This window comes from Podarcis raffonei, chromosome W (assembly GCF_027172205.1).
Source record: "Podarcis raffonei isolate rPodRaf1 chromosome W, rPodRaf1.pri, whole genome shotgun sequence".
NCBI classification, from domain to species: Eukaryota; Metazoa; Chordata; class Lepidosauria; order Squamata; family Lacertidae; genus Podarcis; species Podarcis raffonei.
Window position 1 is genome coordinate 21,203,989 of NC_070620.1, and position 14,228 is coordinate 21,218,216.

At 49.3% G+C, this 14,228-nt stretch overlaps 1 protein-coding gene across 1 annotated transcript in view; it reads left to right on the top strand.

Annotated features, from left to right (window-relative positions):
- Positions 1–14,228, top strand: part of LOC128405989 (ensconsin-like) — a 168,548-nt gene that overhangs the window by 114,541 nt on the left and 39,779 nt on the right. The window contains exon 11 of the mRNA XM_053373042.1: positions 10,994–11,115. Coding sequence (XP_053229017.1) covers positions 10,994–11,115 — 122 coding nt within the window. The remainder of the gene's footprint in view (positions 1–10,993; positions 11,116–14,228) is intronic.

Genomic DNA, 14,228 nt, shown 5'->3' on the forward strand with positions numbered 1-14,228 from the left:
TGTTATTTATTCTGGTAGGTTCAATTTCATTGTTTATACTTATTATTAGATTTTCACATCACAGAGCTTCCTTAAAACTTACAAACGTAATCTGGTTATCACTTAGTTTTTGCAAATATTGAATAAACCTCTCCCAATCTTCTGTAAATCTTTGATCTCGTCGATTCCGAATCCTTCCTGTCATTCTGTCCAATTCCACATAGTCCATCATTTTGACTCTCCAATCTTCTATCGTTGGCAGCTCCTCTTGTTTCCATTTCTGGGCCATCAATATTCTTGCTGCAGTCACTGCGTATAAGAATAACTTCTTCTCTTTCTTGTTTATCTCATTCCCTGTAATACCTAGTAAAAACGCTTCTGGTTTCTTAGTAAATGTATATTTCAACATTTTCTTCAATTCATTATAAATCATTTCCCAGAAGCATTTTACCTTCTTACACTCCCACCACATATGAAAAAAGTGCCTTCCTTGTCTTTACATTTCCAACATTTGTTACTTATCTTATACATTTTTGCTAACTTAACATCATCTTCATAACATTTTCTTTTATAGCAGTACATGCAGTAAATCTTAAACCATCTTTCCAAAGTCTTTCCCATTCCTCCATTTGTATATTATGTCCTATATCTTTGGCCCAATCAATCATAACAGATTTTACCTCCTCATCCTTCGTATACCATTCCAGCAATATCTTATACATTTTTGCTAAGATCTTACAGTCATTATTTAATATGTCAGTCTGAAATTTGGATTCTTTATCAGCAAAGCCCCTTTCATTTAAATCTTTTCTAAACATCTCATTAATTTGAAAAAAATGCAGACAGTCATTCACACGTCTCCTCTGGGGACGTTGAAAATATCAATACGTCATCCAAGTACACGACTGCTGTGGTTCTAGACAGTCAAGAGTTAACACTCCAGGAAGCCTTCTGATTCACTGGGTGCACTGCCTGTTAGTTTCTGTTTCCTCACTGAGCAGCTGCTTGCAGTCCCAGGACTGTTTACATTCCACAGAGTCCAGATACTGTTGGATTCTCACGGGAAAGGGAGACGGGATGTGACGTTACTGGTTTCCTGTTTCCTTTGTTCTTTCGTTTCCTTTGTTCAGTTGCTCTCTGCTTCTCACAGAGAGGAGATGTGTTTTTCTTTGCGCTCTGCATAGCTTAGTAATAAAGTATAGCAATGTAGCCCGTACCTGTCTCATCCTTCCGCTGTGGCGTTGTGGCATTGTTTTAATGCTCTGCTGGGCTCAAAGGAAGATGAGCCTTATCAGCTCGGACGACAGGAGCTGAAATTCGAATACTGCCTACATGATCCAGGCATTTTCCTTTGATCTGTGCTCTGTGGGGGCTGAGCTCTCTCTGGAGAGCAGTCTGAGAATGTGGGCGAGGTAGTTTCGTTTTTGTTAGAGACAGGAAGCTGCGAACATGCAGCTAGATTCTGTAGGTTTTCTATTCTGTTTGTTATGCTTCTAAATAAAGAGTGATAGATTAGAAACACTGGTGTCGCACTGAGTTATTGAAGACACCACGTCGATACAGACAAGCTATTTTATGCTGTGGGTGAACTCTGCTGTTATCCGGCAACTGAGAAGAGTGGCAACGCGCGAGTTGTAGCGTGTGGGTGCCACTGAAGTTTGTTGGAGTGCCAATAAATCAGATTTATTGCAGGGCCGTTGCAGCAGACTCAGTGGGTCAAAGGATTTGTGACCCAGAAACTTTAACAATGACCATGAATTGTTCCAGTAAGTCACGAAAAACATCATTTACGAAGTGCTGGAACGTGGCCGGCACATTGCACAGTCCAAAGGGCATGACTCAAACTGGCCGTACCGGGTTCGGAACACTGTTTTCCTCCCGGATCCGAACCAGGTTGTACACCCCGCGTAGATCCAACTTGGTAAAAACCTTCGCATCCTGCAGCCTCTCGAACAATTCAGGAATTAACGGCAGGGGGTAGCGATTCTTGATGGTAACTTGGTTCAGCTTTCGGTAGTCGATACATGGACATAGCCTGCTGTACTTCTTTTTAACTTAGAAGATGGCGGTCCCAGCAGGGGACGTGGAGGGGCGAATGAAACCCCTGGCAAGGTTGTCGTCTAGGTACTCTTGAAGGGCCCCTAGCTAAGGAGCCGACAAGTCATAAATGCGGCCGAAGGGAATCTCTGCTCTGAGCTGCAAGTGAGTAGGGCAATCATAAGTCCGATGGGGTGGCAACACCTCTTTTTTATAATATTTTTTATTAAGTTTTCCATTTTAACAATCCAATCCAATCACATTAAATATTCCAAATTATGCAAATACATATAATAAAGTCCAAATATTTTGCCAAATTATAAATTTTTGTTGGGGCTTCTCATGCTTCAAGTTCAGTGGGGTCCAATCATCTTATTTTTCTACTGCTTTGAGTGTCCAATAGTTTCTTCTTTAAATGTTCCTGCTGTTATCCTTCTTTCTTTCATAGCCTCTGAGTTGTTTCCACAGGCGAGCTGAAATGAGCAATAATATGCTTCTGTGTGAACTTTGTATGACTCTCTTTTTTTCCCTGCAGTTGGTAAGTCTTTTATTTACAGTATGTCCTCACATGTTGGTGTTTATGTCAAATCAATCCAAAAGTCCTTCTCTAGTGGCAGATGCCATCTTCTCTCAATTCTGATGAAATAAAATCTAGGCGTTTGCTCATTAATTTTCTGAGACAGGTTGCACCAAACATTAGACTTTCCAGGGGAGGTTTGCCAAATCGGACTTGAAATACAGATATAATAATAAAGTAAGAGCTCGCCTCCCCCTATGACTATTAATCTCTGCAACTCAGTCTGTCTCATAATGGCGGATCCCGATTAAAAGTGCGTCACAGAAGAGTCTTTTATCTTCTTCCAAGTATTTCTAAGAACAAAGGCTTTAGTTAATATTATTAATATTTATTAATATTATTATTTCCACACAGTTTATATTTTCCGATCTCACTTGCTATAAGTAATGTAGACGGTTCTTGGGGGGGGGGGCGTTGTTAGGTATTATCGTAGCAGAAAAAGAAAACGTTTTATCCCCCCTCCTTTCCGTTCCGTTCCAACATACCGGTTTAGATGTTATTCTTTGATGTTATTTTTCTTCTTCCTGTCACTCTTGACACCTCAGTGGCTGTAGCTGGCAGATTAATTACCCTTTCTTCGCCCGAAGCATGTCCAAAATTCCTAAATCCAATCTTTTATCTTAAGAAATGGAACTTGAAGTGCTCACAGAGACAGCGTACAGGAGCTCCGAACTCCCTCGAGGGCTTTCCATCCAGTGCCCCCACCCCCTCCTTCTTTACGAACTCGGGGGTGGTTTGTGGGCAGCCGCGGATGAGAACGCATCTTCCCTTCCACCGGGAAGAATTTGGGAGGCTGATTACTCCCATCTCAGCCTCTAAATTACCTCGTGGGAGCTGGAGAGATGGTATTGTTGGCCATCTTCCAAGGCGCCCCTAGCGGAGCCCTGGGGGTGGCAACACCTCAGCCTCTTTCTTCTCGAATACGTCTGCCAAATCCTGGTAGTGCCAGCGTCCGGTGGCCCTGTTCTGTCTGGGGTGGTCTCATGCAAAGTGGAAGAAGTGGGGGCCAGTCGGTGGGGGTTCGCGGATTCCGGCTGTGATGGAGGCAACACAGGGGGCTGGGCACAGACGTCATGGCAGAAAGACGATGAGAAACACAGTGTCTGTTGAGCCCAGGAAATGGCGGGGTCATGCCAGGCCAACCAGAGGCTCCCGAGGACCACTGAAAAAATGTGGGGTCTGAACCAGTTCAAATGTTAATAGTTCCTGGTGCCGGCGTGCCACCAACATGGCCAGCGGGCAGGTGTCATGGGTAATGGGTCCCAGTGTGAGGGGGTCCCGTCCAGGCCAACCACTGGAACAGGTGATGCTTTTACTACAGATGGTACCTGGTACTTCTCGGTGACACTGATGTCCATGAAGACGCCAGAGGCTCCAGAATCAATCATTGCCTCCAGGGCCAGCATGCCCCACTGGGAAAGGAGAATGCGGATAGGGAGCAGGAAATGGGGGGCGCAGCGACTGGGCCCCGGCTGAGCCCCTCCTAGCACAGCCGGGACTTGTTGCTTCCCGGCGTGAACCTCTTTGCCGGGCACCCTGACACGAAATTGCCTCCCTCTCCGCAGTACAAGCACAGTCCCAGGGCCCAACTCTGGCTTTTCTCTTGACTGGAGAGAGAGCAGTGGGCCGCACCCACTTGCATGGGCTCCTCCTCAAGCCCCACCGCCGCATTGGGCTCTGGGGGCCCCCTCGAGCGGCACTCGGAATCACTCTCAGACAGGCGTGTATCGATGTTAATGCAAAGTGTGATAAAGTCTGTCAGGGCTGCTGGGGGGGGGGGTCGCTCGCACCAGTTTGTCTTTGAGGCATGGATGAAGTTCCTGGCGGAAGTGGAACTAACGGGCAGCTTCATTCCACAGGGTGTCCTCAGCCCACCAACGGAACTCTGCGGCGTACTCAGTAACCGAGCGAGCACCCTGCCGGAGGTTCTGCAGGGCCATCTCAGCGGTCTGGGCACGGTTCAGCTCCCCGAACATGCCCTCCAGGGTGATGATAAAGTAGTCTAGATTCCCCAGCAGGGGGTTGTTGGCCTCAAGATATGGAGTAACCCAGGAAGGTGCCGGATCCACAAGCAGGCTAACCATGAAGCACACCTGGCTCCGTGGAGTGGGAAAGTCTGTAGCGCAGGTGGCAAACATCAGCCGGCACTGGCTCACAAAACCCTGAAGGGATTAAGTTTGAGAACCAAGGTGTAAGTGAAGTTTTTAATGTTTAATGCTGTATTGTGTTTATTATTATTATTATTATTATTATTAGGTATCACTGTACTCAACTTGCCTTGTGACAGCCCAGTTCCATGATGCTAGGAGCATGGGCAAATCCCACTCGCCATCGGGAGTCCAGAAGGCGTTCCACCTCGTACTTGGGCTCCCCCTGAACCAAAACTGGCTGCGGTTGGGGACGGTTCGGGTGGAACTCGTCGGGCGGGGCCACCGGACTCAGAAGTGACCTGTGGAATAGCGGGTGAACCTTCAGGGTTGCGGGCAAGCGGAGACAGAATGCTACAGGCGAGACCTGGTCCATGATGGGAAACGGGCCGGTGAAGCGGGCGTCCAGCTTCCGCGAAGGCCGAGAGGGGTGGAGGTGACGAGTGGAGAGCCATACCAGGTCTCCAATGTGGAGTTCCAGCCCCACCTGGCGGTGGCGGTCGGCCTGGGCCTTGTATGCCTCCTTGGCCTGGCGCAGTTGCTCCATCAATAGTTGTTGCTGAGACTGGAGCTCCTGAAGCCACTCTGTCACCACAGGGACCGCGGATGCCGGCAGCACATCCGGGAACAACCGCGGATGGTAACCGTAACTGGCCTGGAACAGGGTCTGCTGGGTGGACACAGTCACCGCGTTGTTGTAAGCGAACTCTGCCAACGGTAGGTGGTCGACCCAGTCATCCTGCTGGTAGCTGCAGTAACACCAGAGGTACTGCTCCACCACCGCGTTTGCCCGTTCCGTCTGGCCATCGGTCTGTGGGTGGTAGGCTGACGATAGACAGACCTCTGTCCCGAGGGTCTAGTGCAACGCTCGCCAGAAACGGGATGTGAACTGAACGCCCTGGTCGGACACCACACGCTCAGGTAGGCCATGCAGGCGGAAGACATGCTGAAGGTATAGCTGAGCGGTTTAATTAGCTGTGGGTACGGATGGGCAGGGGGCACAGTGCACCATCTTAGTGAAATGGTCGGAGAAAACTAGGAGGCAGGTACAGCCATGAGACGGGGGTAAGTCCATCACAAAGTCCAGCGAAACCGTGTGCCAAGGACGTGGTGGGACTGGCAACGTCTGAAGTAGGCCGGGGGGTTGTCCGGTAGGGCCCTTGACCCGCCGGCAGACGTCACAACCAGTGACATAGCGAGCCACGTCAGCCTTCAGGCAGGGCCACCAAAACTCCCGGCTTACCAGATGGGTGGTCCAAGACAGCCCAAAGTGTCCCGCTGCTGGGGCATCATGGGTCATCCGGAGAACCTCAGCCCGCAGTGGCCCTGGTGGGATGTACAGGCGACTATGGTGCAGCAGAAGGCCCTGGTGCAAGACCAGCCCCGGATACTGAGGGCATGACCCTTCGGCCAGTTCCCGGAGTCGTTCTTGAGCCCAAGCGTCGACCCGCTGCTGTTCCCGCACCCGAGCCTGCAGTGGATCAGCCTCCTGAGTGGCCAGGAACGTGGTTGGTACTGCTTGCTGTACCGTGTCTGCCATGTCTTCAAGTTTCCAGGACAGGGCATCTGCCTTCTGGTTTTGGGAGCTAGGGATGTAGCAGATCCGGAACTGGAACCGGGAGAAGAACAACGCCCACCGGATCTGCCTTTGGTTCAGTTTGCGGGTGGTCTGGAGGTACTCCAGGTTCCGGTGGTCGGTTCTCACCTCCACCGGGTGTCGTGCCCCCTCAAGATGGTGGCGCCAGACCTCAAAGGCCACCTTGATGGCCAGTAGTTCCCGCTCCCACACGGTATAGTTACGCTCCGCCGGAAGGTGCTGGCGGGAATAGAAGGCGCAGGGTAAAAGTGGAGCATGAGGACCGTGCTGCTGGGACAAGACGGCACCGAAAGCCGTCCTCGAGGCGTCGGTCTCTACCACAAAAGGTCGAGAGGGATCAGGATGTTGCAAGATCCTCTGGCTTTCAACCCGTGAAACGCCTCCTCTGCCTCCTTGTCCCAGGAAAATGGCGTCTTGGGGCGCAGCAGCCGGGTCAATGGGGTGGTGCGATGAGCATAATCTGCAATAAAGGTCTGGTAATAGTTGGCGAACCCCAGGAATCGCTGTAGGTCCTTGCAGTTCCGAGGTGCCGCCCATTCCTGAACTGCTGGCACCTTCCCAGGATCCATCTGCACCCCATCTGGAGAGAGTTGGTGACCAAGGAAGTCCACTGACCGCTGATGGAACTCGTATTTGCTGAGCTTCGCATACAGGCGGTGCTCCGCAAGCGCTGCAGCACAGTCCGGACATGACCCTTGTGGTGAGCCGGGTCATGGGAGAAAATCAGAATGTCATCTAAGTACACCACCACGTACTTGTCTAGCAAGTCCTGGAACACGTGGTTGATGTACCGTTGGAACACAGCAGGCGCGTTGCACAATCCGAAGGGCATTATCAGGTATTCGTACTGCCCATACCGGGTCCCGAATGCTGTTTTCCACTCATCCCCGGCTCAGATCCGAATTAAATTGTAGGCCTCCTGGAGGTCTAGCTTGGTGAACACCTGCGCCCCTTGCACCCGCTCCAGCAACTCCGAGATGAGGGGCAAGGGGTACCAGTCTGGGATAGTAATCTTGTTCAGGGCCCGGTAGTCATGGCAAAGACGAAGCTCCCCACACTTCTTCTTAACGAAGAGCACTGGAGCAGTGGTAGGCGAGGTGGAAGGCCAAATGAACCCACGCTCCAGGTTCTTGCGAAGGACGTCCTGCAAAGCTTCGTGCTCTGGCTCCGTAAGAGAGTATAGGCGACTCACAGGCAGGGGCGCCCCGGGCTGGAGGTCTATGCCGCAGTCGAAAAACCGATGGGGCTGCAGCTGGTCTGCCCCCCGTTCCTCGAGCTCATCTTGGTAGTACTGGTAGACAGCAGAGAGCGTTGACACAGCCTCCCCAGTGGGGGCGGCCGCTAGCATCTCGGACCGAGCATGGGGACACGGGTCTGGGAAGTGCACAGTCCGATTGACCCAGTCAATCTGAACATTGTGAGCCTCCAGCCAGTCCATCCCGAGCACCAGGGGAAACCGGGGCATGGTAGCAATGTCCAAAGTTCGCATCTCCCAGTGCTGCTGGTGACACAGAACCAAGGGCTGTGTCTCCTGAGTAACGGCGCCCGAGCACAGGAGCCGCCCGTCAATTGCCTCCACCTGTACCGGTTCTGGTTTATCCTGGAGTGGCACCTGATGATGGGCGGCAAAGGCAGAGTCCATATACGAGCGGGTTGCCCCTGAATCCACCAGAGCATGGGTGAGAATCCAGGGCCCGCCAGGGGGGTATAGGCGCACCGGAACCATGAGGTGTTGCAATTCCACCAGTGAGGGCCCCTCTTGCATGGTTTGGGACCCCGGGTATCCACGGCCTTCGACTACCGGGGTTGGCAGTTTCCCTGCAGCCTGCATCTTCTCGGGACAGGATCGGGCGTAATGTCCACTCCCACCGCAGTAGAGACACAGGTTGCCCTCCTGATGCCGCATCTTCTCCGAGGGGGAGAGGCGAGTTCGCGCTGCCCCGAGCTGTGCTGGCTCGTCCAGCAACTTGGCTGTGGCCGTGGACCTGCTGGGAAGGACTGGAGCCAAGAGCCGGGAGTGCCGGCGGTCCTGGGCCTGGCGACGGTCCTCCAACCGATCATCTATCTGCAGGCTCCGCTGAATGAGGGCGTCCAGCGTGGTGGGGCGATCCATCGTGGCCAGCTGGTCCAGTATCTCGTCCGACAGTCCCTCGAGATACTGGTCCCGAAGTGCAGAGTCATTCCAAGACAAGTCCTGTGCCAACAGCCAAAATTCTGTGGCGTAGGCGGCGGCTGTGGACTTGCCCTGTCTCAACCGACGAATCACCCAATTGGCTTGGCTCCCCTTCAGAGGGTTGCCAAACGCAGTCTCCAAGTGGTTACAGAACCCCACATGGTCTGTTAGCAAAGGAGAGTCTTGCCGGAGCAGTGGCAAGGCCCACTTGGCCGCCTGGTCCTTTAACAAACTGATCAAGAAGTGCATCTTGGTGCGATCGTCAGGAAAATTCCGGGCTCGCCCCTGAATATACAGCTTGGCCTGGGTGAGGAACATGGGAAAGCTGGCCAGAGACCCATCAAATTTCTCTGGCAGGGCCACTGGGTACTTGCCAGGAACTGGGGCGTCGGCCCCAGGAGCCAGTAAGGCGTCTAACTGCTGCTGAAGCACCGTAACCACATTGCTTAGCTGCTGAACAGTGTGAGTCAAGGCCTGGTTTTCCTGGGCCAATGCCACCAATTCAGCTGCCAGATCGGCCATGGCTTCCGGCTCTTCCCGAACGCACCCCAAACTGTGCTGGTCCCCGGGGGGGGGGGAGTTTACCGTGAGGCATTTCCAACGACGTTGCTCCCACAACCTGGGACCGGGCTGACTGGCCTTTATCTTCTCTGAGGCCAGGGGCGGTCCCGGCCCACAGGTGACCCCTCTCCTGGCCTTAAGGCGAGCATTCCTCCTGAGAGAACCCAGTTCCCTCCACCTCTCTGCCCTCAGCCTCTGCAGCTCAGGAGAGGCTGGAGGGTTACTGGACCCAGGGGGAGGCTCACCTTCCCCTGACAGGGCTGGGAGAGGCGCACCTGCAGGCAATGGGTCCTCAATCACCTCCGGAGCCAGAGTGGATTCATCTGGTGCAGGCGCTTCATATTTAAGGCCCTGCCCCAGCTCAGCCGGCCCTGGAGGCGGGGACACCTGTGCAGGCTGGGATTCCTCCGGTTCCTTCCAGCTGTGCTTTTAGGGTATGAGAAGTATGTGAATTCCTTCTTAAATGGATTTTGAGTTCTCCATACATCATCTATACTCAACATTTCTGTTAACTGAAAGAAAGTTGTTGGTAATTTCATTTGTTTCCTTTTTGGGGTCTTTTTAGTTCTGTCCAGATCTGGGGCTACCACACCATTCTGGTCCCCTAATAATATAATCTTTTCTCCCACATACTCCAATAGTTTCCCTTCTAAGGTTTGGTAAAACTCACTCTTCTTCTCATTTGGAGCATATATACCAATGGCTATAATCCTTTCTCCTTGTACATTTATTTCTATCACTACTACTCTTTGTTGTGAGTCTTTAAAGATCAATTTTGGTTCCAAATAGGATTTAGTGTAAATTACAATTACAAAAAAAAAAAAAATCCACAGTCACACAATCCATCCATCTATCAGTAGCTAAAGTCATTGTTTGGATGCGGGGCTTTGATCCATTTCCGCAGTCACACAATCAATCCAACAGGAGCTGAACTGGGTTCTGCACAGTCACAAAAACAAATGAACTGAAAAAACCTTAAAAAAAACAAACCGCCAAATAGAGCAAAAACCAAAGCACCAAACTTCATCTGTTCCGGAATTCCGTTGGACTCCTGAAATGTTCAAAAGCCAAGGCGCGGCTTCTGATTGGTGCAGGAGCCCCGGAAACAATCACCGACAGCTGCATCGGACATCCAGCTTCCGAAAAACGTCCAGAAACCGGAACGCTTCCTTCAGGGCTTTTGGCATTTAAGAACCAAGGTACTACTGTACTGCAGCTAGACCTGCTGCTGGAAATTTGAAAAACTGTGTTCTTTCTGGGACACTGGTGGAGATCCTTTGTGGGAACCATATTGGGCCTGTCTGCCAAGGAGGTACAAATCACATACCTACACGGCAGTCAATTTTGCCCGGATTCTATTTGATTCTATAAGAAGCTGGAATGCCTTCCCTCATACCCCTATCCCCCCACTACATTGCATTTCAAACACAGCTGCTCTGTTGTTTTCTTAAAGTCCTGCACATCATGCATCCACTGTTGACTTTTCTTACATTTATTTTATTATGATGTGTGCTTCCACTTCCGCACGCCAGCCTCCCGAGGAAATTGCACAGTACAAAACATGAGTAGGCAAACTAAGGTCTGTGGGCCAGATACGGTCCCATCTCCTTCTCAATCCGGCCCTTGGACGGTCCAGGAATCAGCGTGTTTTGACATGAGTAGAATGTGCCCTTTTATTTAAAATGCACCTCTGGGTGATTTGTGGGGTATAGGAATTTGTTCTTCCCCCGCCCCCTTCAAAATCTAGTCCAGCCCCCCACAAGGTCTGAGGGACAGTGCTGAAAAAGTTTGCTGACCCCTGGTTTAGAGTCTCTCCTTTCCTCCTCTCTCTGTCTTCTTTCCCCACCTGCTTTCTCCCTCAGTGATCTGTTTGCCCTGCCAAATTCCCAACTTTACAGAATCTCCCCTCTATCCCTGTTCAGCTCCCAGCAGCGCTGTCAGTTCCCCGGCCCACATGCCCAAAGTTCCCATGTGCCGCTGCAGCACGGACCGACTGAAGGCGGCCGCCTCTCTGCCAGGAAACATCTCACCAGAAACGGCACAGGTGGGTCGGCTGCATTTGGGTTCCGGGCAGGTTGTTGGTTTAATAAAAATACCAATGGCTTCCTCAAAGCTGATGGATCTCTTGATAGTTTTGATAGGACGATAACAGCACTTCTCTCACAGCAGTTTTAAGGATGATGTTCCAGATACTATTAATGGTACAGGCCTGTTTCTGAACCTTGATTTCTATTTTTGTAATAAATTGTCCAGCAGCGCCTTAGAGACCAACTCAGTTTGTTCTGGGTCTAAGCTTCTGTGTGCAGGCAGACTTCTTCAGATAGACAGAAACAGAAGTCCCTAGACCCTTATATATAGTGGGAGGGAGGGGTGGGGTGGGGTTTTCTCTCGGAAGGGTAGTAGGAGATGGGTGATTTTATGCTTCCAAAACGGAAACCTTCCTCTGCTTGTCCATATTGAGAGGATTACATCTTCTTAATACTTGTATTCAATAATAATAACACTTGGCTGTCATGTGCAGGCAGACTTCTTCAGATACACTGAAAGCAGCTGTCTTCTTACGAAAGATTTTCAGAAAGAGACTTGAAAGAGGAGTGGCTGAATTGCAATTTGTTACTCAACTGAAAACGATGGAGAGACCTGGTCTGAATAGAAATATTGGATTCTGGTCTCATTGCATATGCCAGTGATGGCCAAACTTGGCCCTCCAGCTGTTTTGGGACTACAACTCCCATCATTCCTAGCTGACAGGACCAGTGGTCAGGGATGATGGGAATTGTAGTCCCCAAACATCTGGAGGGCCGAGTTTGGCCATCACTGACATATGCTAAAGCTCTTTTTGGTCATCTGCATACTATCCCTTGCTTTTTACTGTCGGACTAATTGCAGTCATTAACAGTCACCAACAGGTTGACCATACCCATTGAGTCCTACTACCCTTCGGAGAAAAACCCCACCCCACCCTCCCACTATATATAAAGGTCTGGTGACTTCTCCCACTGTATATCAGGGTCTGGGGACTTCTGTTTCAGTGTATCTGAAGAAGTCTGCCTGCGCACAACAACCAAGTGTTATTATTATGCAATACAAGGATTAAGAAGATGTCAATCATGGAGGCACAGGTCTGTAATCCTTTTTTACCGAAAGGTTCAGCCTTACTGGCATCCTCTCAATATGGACAAGCAGAGGAAGGTTTCCTTTTGAGAACCATAAAATCACACATCTCCTACTACCCTTCTGAGAAAAACCCCACCCCACCCTCCCACTATATATAAGGGTCTGGTGACTTCTGTTTCCGTGTACCTGAAGAAGAGCACCTGCACACAAAAGCTTAGACCCAGAACAAACTGAGTTGGTCTCTAAGGTGCTACTGGACATTTTTATTTATTTATTTCGGCTATTTTTGGTCACCTGCATACTCTCCCTTGCTTTTTCCTGCAGGACTAAATTGCAGTTGTTCACAGTCGCCCACAGGTTGACCAAACCCATTGAGTCCTACTACCCTTCGGAGAAAAACCCCGCCCCACCCTCCCACTATATATCAGGGTCTGGTAATAATAATAATAATAAACAATAATAAACTTTTATTTGTATCCCACCCTCCCTGGCTGAAACCCGGCTCAGGGCTGCTAACACCAAATATGAAATTACCTCCTGAAAACAAGATTCAAAGATAATTAAGATTAAAAGATAATTAGATGGCTTTCTCAGGATTAGGGTTGGGAACAGTAAACTCTCATCAGGCCCAACTGTAGCACCCTGCTTGTGGTTAACGCTTAGCTGGAATGAAATATTCAACGCAGCAATAGAGAAATTAAAATAATAATTTATTTGTCAGACAAATAAATGAGAGGCACAGTGGTATATGGTTACCAAGCTCTGGCCTGCCTTCCTGCCATTATGGCCAGCACTTATATTTCCTCAATCCAGCCCCCTTTCTCCTCCCTTTGGCTGCCTTTGTCCAATCAGCCTGGTTGAAATTCCTATTGGCTGTTTGCTAGAACCAATCATAAAAGATACACCCATTTCCTATTACCTTTTATGGGAGACAGAGAGCTATATTTTCTTCTATTTATAAATGGCAAACAAGTAGCCATTAACCTCTACAAGGCACCTTAATTACCAGATAACCTTTGGCCCCTCTTGCCCTATTCCCTGCAAAACAGATGGCTAATGGTTCTAATTTTATCTGAACAGATCTTTTTGTTCACCTTCTCACACACCATCTATGAAAGAGCTCCTTCTTTGGAGGTCATATGTCAGGAGTGCTCTGATGGTGTTTCCTGCTTGGCAGGGGTTTGGACTCAATGGCCCTTGTGGTCTATTCCAACTCTTCTATGATTCTATGATTCTATGAAATAAGAATCTAACATTTATTACTTTCTAGATGCTTACTGCATTGAGGCAACAGAATATCATATTATACATAACATAAATAACCTTTTAAGAGGAAAAGAAATCTTTGCAGAGTAAAAGGATCTCAATTCAAAAGGAACAAGGAACAGCTTTAAAAATGGCTCTTTACTCCCCCTCTTGCCAGCCAGATACTTTGACCTTTTTGACCTTTAGGCAAATGACTCTTTGTATGTTGAGAGGCCAAATGGCAAAACCTTACTATTTACTAATCCTTAATTTAGCCGCTTTTATTACAGCTTAATTATATTCTGTAATATGTAGGGTCAGTGACCTTTTGCTCTCAGCCTTTTTATGACCGCAATAAACCAAAGGGGCCTCTGACAAAGACCTTGCCTGCTGGTTTCCTGCCTCGAAAGAAACATTTGTGAATTTAAGCTCATTTTTAGAATACAGGAATCTGATCAAAATATAAGCCTTGATTAAAATGCAGGCTATGATCAGATGCCTCACAACTGTTTATGCTGTTCTTATATGGGCCTGGGAGAATGCTGGGAGGCCTCTTGTCATACTAGTTCTTATAGGGACTTCTGTTTCCGGGTATCTGAATAAAGGCGCATGCACACAAAAGCTTCGACCCAGAACAAATTTCGCTGGTCCCTAAGGTGCTACTGGACCACTTTTTTATTTTTTAATTTACGTATCTGAAGAAGTGTGCCTGCACACAAAAGCTTATACCCAGAACAAACTGAGTTGGTCTCTAAGGTGCCACTGGACCATTTTTTTATTTTTTTTATTCGACTG